Source organism: Gossypium hirsutum, chromosome A11, assembly GCF_007990345.1.
Source record: "Gossypium hirsutum isolate 1008001.06 chromosome A11, Gossypium_hirsutum_v2.1, whole genome shotgun sequence".
In the NCBI taxonomy this organism is placed as follows: Eukaryota; Viridiplantae; Streptophyta; class Magnoliopsida; order Malvales; family Malvaceae; genus Gossypium; species Gossypium hirsutum.
Window position 1 is genome coordinate 27,409,547 of NC_053434.1, and position 12,163 is coordinate 27,421,709.

At 34.6% G+C, this 12,163-nt stretch overlaps 3 protein-coding genes across 12 annotated transcripts; all 3 read right to left on the reverse strand.

Annotated features, from left to right (window-relative positions):
• Positions 1-361: 361 nt before the first annotated feature.
• Positions 362-4,082, reverse strand: LOC107896195 (proline-rich receptor-like protein kinase PERK4). 2 transcript variants are annotated; one of them, XM_016821303.2, is made up of 9 exons: positions 3,843-4,082; positions 2,992-3,564; positions 2,214-2,750; positions 1,925-2,011; positions 1,768-1,838; positions 1,595-1,671; positions 1,322-1,460; positions 986-1,147; positions 362-904 (listed from the first exon to the last, which is right to left on the reverse strand). In XM_016821303.2, exons 2-9 carry the CDS (start codon positions 3,482-3,484, stop codon positions 668-670), a joined length of 1,803 nt encoding a protein of 600 aa, XP_016676792.2. In that variant the 5' UTR covers positions 3,485-3,564; positions 3,843-4,082; the 3' UTR covers positions 362-667. The 2 variants fall into 2 exon arrangements, with proteins under 2 accessions (XP_016676792.2, XP_040937689.1); XM_041081755.1 differs by lacking the exon at positions 3,843-4,082 and having other exon boundaries at positions 2,992-3,773.
• Positions 4,083-4,518: 436 nt separating this feature from the next.
• Positions 4,519-7,349, reverse strand: LOC107896205 (F-box protein At5g49610). Of its 8 annotated transcripts, none has more exons than XM_041081756.1 (4): positions 7,256-7,349; positions 7,105-7,149; positions 6,167-6,272; positions 4,519-5,835 (listed from the first exon to the last, which is right to left on the reverse strand). In XM_041081756.1, exons 3-4 carry the CDS (start codon positions 6,266-6,268, stop codon positions 4,708-4,710), a joined length of 1,230 nt encoding a protein of 409 aa, XP_040937690.1. In that variant the 5' UTR covers positions 6,269-6,272; positions 7,105-7,149; positions 7,256-7,349; the 3' UTR covers positions 4,519-4,707. The 8 variants fall into 8 exon arrangements, with proteins under 8 accessions (XP_040937690.1, XP_016676805.1, XP_016676827.1 ...); XM_041081757.1 differs by lacking the exons at positions 7,105-7,149; positions 7,256-7,349 and adding an exon at positions 6,386-6,432 and having other exon boundaries at positions 4,664-4,828; positions 4,866-5,835; XM_016821316.2 differs by lacking the exon at positions 7,256-7,349 and having other exon boundaries at positions 7,105-7,249.
• A 1,369-nt stretch (positions 7,350-8,718) lies between these two features.
• LOC107896261 (F-box protein At5g03970) lies at positions 8,719-11,250 on the reverse strand. 2 transcript variants are annotated; one of them, XM_016821380.2, is made up of 2 exons: positions 11,043-11,250; positions 8,719-10,207 (listed from the first exon to the last, which is right to left on the reverse strand). In XM_016821380.2, exon 2 carries the CDS (start codon positions 10,177-10,179, stop codon positions 9,076-9,078), a length of 1,104 nt encoding a protein of 367 aa, XP_016676869.2. In that variant the 5' UTR covers positions 10,180-10,207; positions 11,043-11,250; the 3' UTR covers positions 8,719-9,075. The 2 variants fall into 2 exon arrangements, with proteins under 2 accessions (XP_016676869.2, XP_040937692.1); XM_041081758.1 differs by lacking the exon at positions 11,043-11,250 and adding an exon at positions 10,311-11,012.
• Between the last annotated feature and the right edge of the window lie 913 nt (positions 11,251-12,163).

Genomic DNA, 12,163 nt, shown 5'->3' on the forward strand with positions numbered 1-12,163 from the left:
CTCAAAAGTATTTCTCAAAAACACTTTTCCACAGCACTTTTCAAAAGCAATAAAAAACTGGCCCTAAATAGGATTTCATTCCCATTCTATTCATTCTTTCTTCATTCAAACAACTTAAATATGATGTTGATGCCTAGATCATTAAAGCAATTAGATACATTAAACTTTTTTTTTAACCTTGCGACAAACATAAGCAATTCAAATTTTGTTTTTTTTTATGCAAAATAATTAAATATAACCACTCTTATTATTAATTTTAATTTTAGAAAAGCTTCATATAGATTATATCTTACATATTATCATTATTATTGTTATTGTCATTATAATAAGTATTAAGTAGAATACAATTAACACACATAAACAACAGAAGCTAGATGTGCTACTATACTTGATCAAGTCAAGTCTAAGGCATCAAAGAAAATATATATATACATATACATATATATATATATCCCGATATTTAAAGACAAAACACATGAATGCAAAAAGAACCCAAGTTGAGAGTCTAAAATGACCTGGAACGGAAACAATATTTGATCCAACCTGTAAACCAATATCATTATGCAAACAGATCACTGTTTTTCCTTTCCTTTCCTTTCCTTTGCTTTGCTTTGTTTTGCTTTTGTCATTCAAAAGCTCTTGGGTATCGGTTTTGGTTTTACGTGTTCTACTTTCTTGCCCCTCCAGGTCTCATCTCTGTCGAGTTCTCACAGCTGGACGTTCCGTAATCGCTGCTCGTGAACTCCTGGCTGCCAAGTGCCAACTGTCTGAACCTCTCCATGTCAGCATTGTATGAACTGTTGGTGTACTCTCCACTGGCACCAAATATTGTGCTTTGTCCTGGCTTTGAGCCGTTCTCATTCAGGTCATCCAGGGAAGAGTCTCCTTCCAGGATACGCGCTATCTGCTTTCCATCATCATTTCATCATATATTTATCACATATATAGAAGCTATTGTAACAAGGCAAGTTATCAAAGTTTAGACCTGGCTCATTTTTGGACGCTTTCTTGCGGAATGTCGGATGCTTGCAGCAGCGCAGGCTATCATGCGTTGCATTTCGTTCTGATTGTAGTTCTTCTCCAAGCGTGGATCAACCAGCTCATCCACATTTCCCCCTTCTAGTGCACGAGTCAGAAGTGGTCGAGCCTGCTCATAAAAGTACACCAATTAATATATACCTTGTATAATTATATATGCTATTTATTCATAATACACCACTCGGCTAAATCATATTGGTAAGATCTGTCAGTTTTGGTGATAAATGAATCTACTTGCAAGTAAGAAATTTGGAGACTATACAGTGGCCGAATAGGTACGCACCCAATCTACTAAGCTGTCGTCCATTGAAATATCAATAGGTTGCTTCCCAGTTATGAGCTCTAAAAGCATGACCCCAAATGAGAAAACATCGGATCTATCTGTTAACTTGCCACTTGAGGCGTACTCTGGAGCCAAGTACCTATATTGGATTAAAAGAAATCAAAACCATTAGCAAGTACTTCCGTGTTATGAGATGATGCATGAATAACACTATAGATTTTGCAGTTTCAGTCTTTCTTCTCCTTCATTTCTGCTTATATATTCAGTCCTTACCCAAATGTTCCCATCACCCGAGTCGAGACATGAGTGTAATTATCAGTTGACAACTTAGCCAATCCAAAATCGGCAACCTATAAAATAGGCTCGGTTAGTTTCGCTAACATAGATATCCTGAGCTATTATCATTGGTGTATAGTAGATACTGATTCAATTTTAAGAGAAGATACCATGGCCTCAAAGTTGTTATCAAGTAGAATATTAGCTGATTTGATATCACGATGAATAATGCGAGGATGGCCTGCATATATAATTCAATAAAGAAATGAAAACCTTGGGGAGAAATGGAGTAGCAGAAGAAAAAGAAAGAGGCAGGGAACTCCTTACAGTCTTCATGGAGATAAGCAAGCCCTTTCGCGGAGCCTAATGCAATACGAAGTCTTGTGGGGAAATCCATAACAGGACGATCCTTTCCTGCAATGCAACATTTGTAATGATTTCAGGCCTCAGAATTTATGATCAAAAGCATTATAAGTAGTTTTGCTCTATATATTAACATCCTTGACCAAACTCCGGTATATTCTCTGAACAAATCCAATGTTTCATGATGATTTTTGACAATGAAAGTATGACATGAAGCAAATACCAAAAGGAAAAGGAGAAGGAATAGTGTTACCATGGAGATGATGTTCCAAGGTTTTATTTGCAACAAATTCGTACACCAACATCCGCTGCCCGCCAGCAATGCAATACCCAACCAGTGACACAAGATGGCGATGATGAACTCGGCTAATGATTTCAACTTCAGCTTGGAATTCTCTTTCTCCTTGTCCACTACCACTTTTTAAACTCTTAACTGCAACCTCCTTTCCATTTGGAAAGACGCCCTTATGCACGTATCCGAAGCCGCCTTGACCAATCAGATTGGCCTGGGAAAATCCGTTGGTCGCAGCAAGCAGCTCCTCATAACTGAAAGTGCTCTTATTGAATCCAAGAGCAAGGTTTGGTGATGGAGGGGGCAAAGGAGGAGGATGTGGGCCTGAGAAGTTGGAGCTTGCTTGACCACTAAAAACCGGTGGTGCTTGAGAACCCCAGCCGCCACTGTAGTTAGCACCTCCTGATGGTGGGGGTACTTTTACAACATGCTCTGGCCCGTTGGGACCATTACCCCACTGTCCATTCTGATAGTTGTTATAATAGTCTTTACCGTCACCTATGCGCAAAACATACAATACAAATATAGCTTATGATCAATATAACCCTTGTATCACTTCTCGAATCATACTATATATGTACAAGATTGAATATATAATAATAATATATTGAATTTTCTTCAGTTTCATTGGATTATAAGGGAATTAACTCTACTGTAATAAATATAAAACAAAAGCCTTCATGTTTGTTGATAAAGGATGAGAAGTTTACAGGCAAAAAAGGGTGTTGTTTAATAATACCTTTAGCATCATCATAGTACATCACTTGCCTCTGGGCTTTCTTCTTCTTCTTCCGACAGCAACATACCATACAACAGATGATCAAAAGAAGGAGCACCAATCCCACGGCCACAGCTGCTCCTACAATGATTTTTATATCTACGCCGGCAATTTTGTCGGAGGAATCTGAGGATGGTGTATTTTTAGAAGAGGAAACTTGCTTGGAACCACTGCTTTTATGGGAATGAGAAGAATTAGAAGAAGGGGGAGAGTGGTATGTGTGCCGAGTTGAAGGAGGAGAAGAAGAAGAGGAAGAAGAAGAAGAATCTTGTTTGCTGTCAGATGATGATGATTTTGCCGGAGGTGGTGGGGACGAAGACGAAGACGACGACGGTCGGGGCGATGATGATGATGATGATGAATCTGTTCTAGATGGGGAGTCCTGTGATGAATTTGAGTCTGATGGAGCAGGTGGGGAATCTTCAGATGGAGAATTCTCTGGGGATGAACCCATTTTTGCGTTAGCTTACAAGCTTTCCCGCCAAGAAACTCCACCCACTCCCTTATTTGCTTGGCTCAAACAACTGAAGATCCCTGAACAAAATTGCCAGGTTAAATGCAGCCTATTCTTTTTTCTTTTCTTTTTTTCTTCTTATAAAACCCAGGCCATGCGATGCAAGACCTGCTATTATTATTGCTTTATGACACAAAACTACATGTTAAAAAGCATTGATATATTATTATATGATGAAACTCATTCATTTGATATTAGGATATGTTACACTGTTGATGATGAATGCCTCTATACAAATACAAAAGAAAAATATTAAAAATAAATAAATTGAAAGAGAAAAGAGAAAAGAGGTACGTACCTGAATGAAGAAGAAAGAAAGGGTTCTCAAAGGAAAGAGAGAGAAAATGTGGGCAAATTTGCCATCATTCTAGAAAGGGGACTCTGTCGTTGCCTCCCCGCTGTGGCTTCCTACAAAGCAGGAATTTTGGGCCTTATTTTCTTTTTATTTATTTATTTATTTCCTCTCCTCAACCTCTTCTTCTCTCACTCACACACACCATTGATTCGTTTTTGTTTGTTATTTTCTTTTTTAGTTTTTTACTATTTCCTGCATTGCCAGCCCCTTTGCTAAACTTCTGCCAGGTGCCATTCTTTTCCCCCCCTTGGTTCTAGAACAGGCTTAAACTGCATAGATTATCATTTTCAGCTGCAAAATCTCCTAAATCCCCTCTTTTTTCAACACCTGTATCAAAGAATGCCTCCCACACATCAACAGAATCGTTTACCATTTTATTTGTTTTTTATTTTGTTTCAGTGCATGAACCGGTTAAAACTAAGTCTTTGGTGTGTCAGCTTCAATTATTTTGTTAGGAACATCGTTAGGTTTGGTTCACCTAAAGATGATTGAAGATAACAATTTTTGGGTGATATGAATGTTGAGTTGTACCAAGCTTGGAACAACCATCACTTCTAGTCTTGTATGATTCAAACCATTTCTGCATGTCATAAAAGGGGAATCCACATATCCATTCATGTAGCAAACCATATATTAATATAGCTTCAAAAATTCACGTTCAATACAGACCTAAAACAGAAGTTTCCAGTTTCACCAAACTAAGAAAAAGTATTATCCTAAAACCAAGCATCTAGTTTAAAGAGAAGACCAGAGATACCAACAAAGGTGAAATACGGTCGGTTTTACAAGACAGTTTGAGAGTGTCTGTCTACACAATTAGGCCCCTGTCTCTAATCAACGGATGCCTCACGGATACAAGGCTGTTCACATACGGAATGTACCTTGTACATGCACCAGCTTCATGTTGGCTTATCAGTTCCACCTTCTGTTCTTTAACACGATAAGAAATCACCATAGTCCCCAGTCCAAGTATCAGAATGTCACCATTAATGAACCCCAAAGCCCTGCAAACACCAAATGTGCTCCCCGCATCATAAGGAAGATTGATTACTGACTTCAGGCTCATATCCATATTCCCGTGAATGTTTATAGTGCAAACATTATCTTGATAACGAGGCTGAATGTAACACAACTCGCCATGCTTCATGGCTAAAGCACCATTTCCATATCCTTCATCATTGGCAGGAAGTGACAGAAATCCGTATTGCTCATCCCTCAAACCAAACGCTAGAATGACCCCGGAAGAGGATTCCCAATGGACAACTCCCTTCATGTAGTACCCACCATCATGCAATCCCGAACCATCAAGCTCATAGCATATAGTGTCAGAGACTCTCCAGGAGCTTGACCTTGATGAGTAAATCTCAAAATAGACAACTGGATAGTCAGAAAATGTGACAGCACAGACAAGCTCATAAGATTCATTAAAATTGAGTAGATAGGGTTCAAAAGCAAGTACAACGGCTGCCTTGGCCCCATGATACAAGTTTGGCCTAGGAAGCTTTTTCCATTCCTTGGTCACAGGGCTGCAAATGTAGTAAGTATCTTCCTCAATACCCTGGCAACAAACCAGACCGTTGCAAGAGCTTCTGACTTTGACAGGCTCGGGCAAGAAGCTTAAAGACGGGTCAGGCATGCCATAAGCATCTTGACTAAATGATATGAAGGAAGGACTGTGATCAGCAACTTGACAAAAGAGACCAGATACGTTTTTGAAGTAAGTAGTTTGCCGGTGGGCAAACAACGGGCTGCTTATCCACTGATCCCATCTTCTGGAAACAGTTTTGAACCTAAAGAGTGTTTTTGCAGGGAGTAAATGAAGAGCATGATCCCTCAAGACATCTTCTAACCCTGCTTCCTTCCTGTCTACATATTTGAGGGCTTTATTGTAATCCACCGGAATCTTAGCTTTAGCCTTGGGTGAGAGGATTGGAAGCTGAAATACAAGCAGACCTCATCATATTGATAATCAGGAAGTTTAAAAAGGTGATGTGGTGATTGAAGACAGAGAAGTAAATAACTTCAATCTCCATTATTGTTTGTTTCACAAATGCAGAAAAGACTAAGAAGTCATTTCCATAAGAGATAGAACAAGAAAGTGGTCAAACAGATCCTAGTTCAAACTATTCTAGACCTTCTAACTTACAAAACAAAGCTTAAAGAAGACAATAGCACAAAAATCTGTATGGGCAACTCCACGTGGACATGTTCTCACGCTTAGAATTAAGAGTGACAAAAAGAAAAAAAAAACTAAAGACATTGCATACCTCATAAAAACGCTCATCAACATCCCCCTCTAAATCTGAATCTTCAAGTAAACAAAAGTCATCTTCCAAAGTTTCTCGATTATTGCCCTCGAAATCGGCCATAAACCTGCAGGCATATGTTTGATTTAGTCAGTAAATGACAAACAATGCCTTGGTAAGCTTGTTAACACCCTTGATTGCTGTACACACACAATATTAATAAGGCAACCAAAGTCAAACCTTAAAATGGCATGGTTAACATTGAAAAGCATATAACAAAGAATATGAACAAAAACAGAGTTGAAAGATGATAATAGACATTAAGAAAGTAGCAAGGAATTTACAATTAACAGCTGATAAGATAGACACAAAATGAAGCCAAACTAATCTATCCTATGAAACAAACCTTTCTTGATTCAAGGAAAGGTTAGTCAAGAGTTGAGAGAAATGTTTGATAGAAATAGAATGCTTAAAAGTAGAAACAATGAAAAGAAAAAAAGAAAATCGAAGTAAAAAAAAAAAGCAATTGTTTGGGACCCACACAAGAAAACTGAACACGTACGAAGCTTGGCACGAAATTTACGCCTTCAAGAAATACATGGAAATTCGGTCGAAGAAAATTCTTTCCTTAGCCCCATTTTCTTTCTTGTTGGATTTTTATTTCTGAGAGAAAGAACCAAGAAAATAAATCCCAAAAAAAGGGGGTTGAAAAAAACACACGAAAGCCTTACAAAGAAATTTAGAAAACACTAAACGACTTAAGTCAAGTCAACACAGTTGACCGGTCCCCGGAAATAGACATGTCAAACAGAAAAAGACACTGAAGCATCAAGTTTAACACTTTACAATTCTTGTTTTTTTCGATACTACACGGAAATCCTATTGTCGAAAAGTTTTTTCATTTTATCCTTAATATTCTTAGGAAACAAACAGAAAGAGATCAAGAAAACAAAGCTAACCCAAAGCGTACTGAAGGAAGCAGAGAGTCCGAGCGAGGCAAAATCCTGAAAATCAAAAAGATTTGATCCCTCAAAGATGCTTCAAAGAGTTTTGAGACAGTTTATAACATTGAACTTCCTTTTCGGGCTTACGACTAACGCAATAACTTACTTGGTCGATAAGATTTCTCAGGTTAAACATATGATTGGCTGCCTCGATGCCCACTTTTCTTTAATTGTGGGTTTTAATATCATTTTTAACCCTCCTTATCTTTCATTTGTGAAACATTTTTTTATAATATTTATTTCTATTAAATTTTTAAATTCATTTTTTATTTTTGTTATCAAGAGATATTTATTAAGTTATAGCACACTATTGTGTGGGTTAAAAAGAGAAGGTTAAAAGGTACATAACTCTTTTTAACTTTCATGAAAAAATCAATTAAATTCTTTTATGAAAAATGCATTCAATTAAAATTTTTTTTGACAATGGTTTTTGTCTTTGTTCATGCCAGTAATTGTTGCTACTAACATTTTCAAAATATATATAATATTTCAATAGTTACAAATTAAAAGTTATGTCACTTGATTATTAACTAAAAGTTGTCAATATTTATATAGATGAGTTATATCTCTTAAGTTCAAAAGTTATATCAATTGATTATTAACAAATTGTCATAATTATTCTAGTAGATATCTATTGAATAATTATATTCATTGCTAAATATATGACTATCCATCTAGATAATTATATTCCTATGAAGAGACATGAGGCTTCCTATATAAATTTTCATTTGTATGACACACTAAAAAAACACATCAAAAGCTTTTTTCTATTCTCTCGCAATTTTTATATTTCTAGATTGTTTTATAAAGAATAATTGCATAATTTTTTTTTATAGAAAATGATATCCTTGCTATGCTATGCTCTATGAACTATTTCCATCAATGCAAAAAATTGATAGCCATTGAGCTTTGTTGTATCCTCGAAGTTCATTTGTCAGTAACTCTTTTACACATCATAATAGGTGAGAGAATTTTTAAAAAAGTAACATTGATACACGCATTGAATCATTTATTAATTTCTCATAAGTTCATTTTATTCTCACTGTAAACTACAACGTTAGCAAAATAAAATTAAAAAATATTTAAAATTTTTATTCTATAATAAACGTGGAGAAATGATCCTCCAGCTTCTTTTCAAACTTAATTTTATTAAAGTTTTTACAAAATTATAAATTTATAGAAATGTTAAGTAAATTTCAAAAAATTAAACTTTAAAAAAAATTATTTTTTATTTTTTAAAATTCATAATAAATCTAGATATATGATAATCCAAAGAATAAGTCTAAATATGTAGATTCATTTAAATTTTAATTTTATTAATATAAAAAATAAAATATTTAAAAAATATATACAAACAATCACAATATTCTAGAACCATTATATTTTAATAAATTTGTTTTATAGATTATGTGCAAAACGGTTCTAAGATATGTCATTGCCTGTATATAAACTTCATTGGAACAAAAATAATCATTGAAAAAGGAAAAAGGTTGCTAAATCCAACAACATTTTATAGTTTTGCTAAAAAAGTAATCATGAAATTACAAACCTTGGTGATTCTCGAGGAAGTGAATAATTAATCATATAATATGTTTTATCCTCATTAGTAAAGATCAAACTCTCAACTACATGATTAAAAAATGAGTTTACTATCACACCCAATAGTTATCACATTACAAACTTTACCTTTCTAAAACACGAAAAAAAATTCCCAATAGTTAACTATTTAACCGTGTATCATAGATCCTTACTACAAAAGGACCAAAAAAGATTTAATAACAAAATAAAATAAAAGACACAATAAAAACATATTTACAGATGTCGGATGGACTAACGAAATATTTTGCCTGATAATGAGAATAAAAGGGGGAGATTGTGTAGGGTGTTCTTGTCAAGGCCGGTCCATACAGACAGCAGCGCATGGTCTTAGAGCTCAACAAGGCTATTCACATACCCAACAATTCCTGCCTTGGTATCAATATCAAGTTCACCCAAATCTTTAGAGGCCCTCTTCTTCATTTCATAAGAATAAAACTTGTTCCCATTACTAAGCAACACTACATCCCCACCAATAAACACTACTCCTCCATGCCCATATCCATACCTACCCGAAGCATTATTATTAGATGATGCGGGTAATGAAATATCAACATGAATCTTGGGTTGCATTTCTTCCCACATCTTGGCATGGCTGTTCATTTGCATGGTATTCGAGTGAGTATTAGATAGCATATTCACGACCAAGTTTTGAGCATGTACGTATGCCGAACAAAGCTTCCCATTCCTCATTCCTAAGGTCCCAACTGCACTATCGAGGAGCTGAAACCGTTCTGAATTGAGATCGAATGCGGTAATTCCAAAGCCCATCGTCTGCCAATAAACAGTGCCATTCACATGAATACCTGACTTAGGCATGACCTTCCTCTCAGAAAAACAAATCTCACGAGAAATTATCCATGATCTTTTCTCAGAGGAATATATCTCAAACTCATATCCATCAAGTTCAGATGGAAAAGCACAAACTAACTTATAATCAGCAGTGAAGTTCAGCAATGATGGTTCAAATACGAGCACTACGGCAGGGTCAGACCCATGATCAGCATCTGGTTTTGGAAGTTTCTTCCACTGCTTGGTAACAGGATTGCAGATGTAGTAAGCCTTGTAACCAGTACGCCCCTGGCAACAAAGCAGCCCATTACAAGAGGACCTAATATCAACAGGTTCGGGCAGAAACTTTAGAGATGGGTCTGGAACACCATAAGCCACAGGGTCAAGAGACATGAATGACGGCAGACCTGCTTGTGATTGGTAAAAGAAACCCGAGACAGAATGGAAAGAATTTGATTGATTGTGCGCAAAGAAAGGTGTTGATATTAGATGCTTCCAATCCCGACAAACTCCAAAGCACCGGAAAAGTGATTTAGCAGGAAGGTAACGAAGTGCATTCTCCCTTACTATGTCTTTTAGATCCATGTAAATCTTGTTGTTTTTGTTACCATAGAAGTTAGTCAGCTTTTTTCCTCGATCCATTTAACTTGAACTTCCCCCACTTCTCACACTGCAGCCAGATATACAACATTACCAAAAAACCATTTAAAAGAACACAAATAATTACCCTAACAACATAGAATGGCGAAAGCCAGAAACAAAGTTACTATTACCAAAATTATACGTCCATAAATGCTTCAAAGACTATTCACGGTTCAAGAGTGACTTGAGATGGGTTCACTTACGAAATTTACCTTGAGAAATCAATATTTCTTTTTCAAAAATAACGTTAATCGTCCAAAATTTCAAAAATCTAAAAATAAAACTCAAACTTAATATCAGAATTCGCCAGACCTCCAAAGCACCCAATTTCACATCGATTCCTTTTATTTTCCTTTTCCAGTATTCAGAAGTACAGAATTTAATAATTCGAATCCGCAAATTAAAAAGGAAGGGGTTTCATTCTTTCTTTTTTTTTTCCTTTTTTCTAGTTTTCTTTTGACTTTCCCCTATTCATTTTCTCGGCAACCAAACACATTGTAAGCGCATAAAAACCTAATGAAAAGCTAAAATTAAGAATTAACTAAAAAATAGGTACCACTAGTAAAAAGAGGAAACCGAAAACAGCAAACTCAAGAGACATTTTCTCGGCAACCAAACACATTGTAAGCGCATAAAAACCTAATGAAAAGCTAAAATTAAGAATTAACTAAAAAATAGGTACCACTAGTAAAAAGAGGAAACCGAAAACAGCAAACTCAAGAGAGAGAAAAGAAACATTAATTAAAGAGCAGAAGCCTAATGAACATAATTAAGGACATAAGCAGAGCTAAGAGAGCGATTAAAGGACAAAAATAAAAGCGAAATTATTATTAAAAGTGAAGAAAGTGAGTGAGAAGCGATACCTGTAAGATCTTTTACTTGGCTTTGATGTTGTTGATCTGACAAAGAGCTTTTTCATCTAGACTTTGGAGAGAAGTTTTTGATTTTTCTTGGGCCCTTCCTTTTTCGGCTAATATATAAAATTAATAACCTAGACCAGTCTTCACGTCTATATGGAGTGTTTGGATATATGGATTTTGTAATATCACTCGGGCATTGCTTTCTTTCAATGGAAGACAGGAATTTAAAAAAATTTACTCTCTTTCAACTTTAATTTAACTCTTTGCCAGCGTTTCATCTTCTCTCATTTCAATCAAACGTCAAATATTACATTTCATTAAATATTTTTAAAAATATAATAATAATTTACGAATTTATTCTTATTATATAAAATATAATATTTATATATTTAATTTTTATAATAAATTTTATTGTTATCAAATATTTGAATTAAACATTTAATATTAAATTTTAATGGATCATTTTTACATTATTTTTTTCGAAGCCCCAATGTAACATAATTTATTTTAAGTATTGAATTTTTTTTAAATATAATACATAACCGTATTGAAATTTGATTGATCACTTGTCTTATCTATTCTACTTCTAATTCTAAATGGGTTGCCAATCATTTGTTCATTCTCAAAAATCATACAATAAGCCTTAATTTTTTTTTCCTTTTCCTCATAAAGATTCATAAATATTATAATAAAATTGAATTTTCAATTAGTATATCGAAAAAAGACAATAAAATAATAGAAAATAAATATAATATGAAAATGATATAATATATATATGATTAAATATGCATATAAAAAATTAGATTAAGGAAAAAAACTTACTTCTCAAGAATTCATAGTAGTAATAGAGAAAATCAAATAATAGGAAGGAGGAAGGAGGCAATAACTTCTTTTTCTTATTCTTCTTCTTCTTTTACATTTATGGATAGATTAATACCCTAAACTAATATAAAATAGGTTAATTTAGTCTTGTTATTTTTTTAAATTTCTAATCTACATGGGAAAAAAACATTCCCACCTTTTATCATGGGAATTACATTACTATGTTCACGGGAAAATAACTTCCAAAAAAAAGTTAAATTTCAAGGAAAGTAAATAAAAATTGATATATCAAATGTTGAAAT

Bases quoted from the DNA above. Each gene is read 5' to 3' on its own strand.
- LOC107896195 (XM_016821303.2), bottom strand. From the start codon at position 3,484: ATGGGTTCATCCCCAGAGAATTCTCCATCTGAAGATTCCCCACCTGCT. The intron at 2,751-2,991 runs GTATTATTAAAC...TTTTGCGCATAG, and splicing joins GTACTATGATGATGCTAAAG to GTGACGGTAAAGACTATTAT. The intron at 1,672-1,767 runs GTATCTTCTCTT...CCTATTTTATAG, and splicing joins ATAACAACTTTGAGGCCATG to GTTGCCGATTTTGGATTGGC.
- LOC107896205 (XM_016821310.2), bottom strand. From the start codon at position 6,417: ATGCTTTTCAATGTTAACCATGCCATTTTAAG. The intron at 6,273-6,385 runs GTTTGACTTTGG...ATATGCCTGCAG, and splicing joins GTTAACCATGCCATTTTAAG to GTTTATGGCCGATTTCGAGG. The intron at 5,836-6,166 runs GTATGCAATGTC...CTTGTATTTCAG, and splicing joins TTGATGAGCGTTTTTATGAG to CTTCCAATCCTCTCACCCAA.
- LOC107896261 (XM_016821380.2), bottom strand. From the start codon at position 10,179: ATGGATCGAGGAAAAAAGCTGACTAACTTCTATGGTAACAAAAACAAC.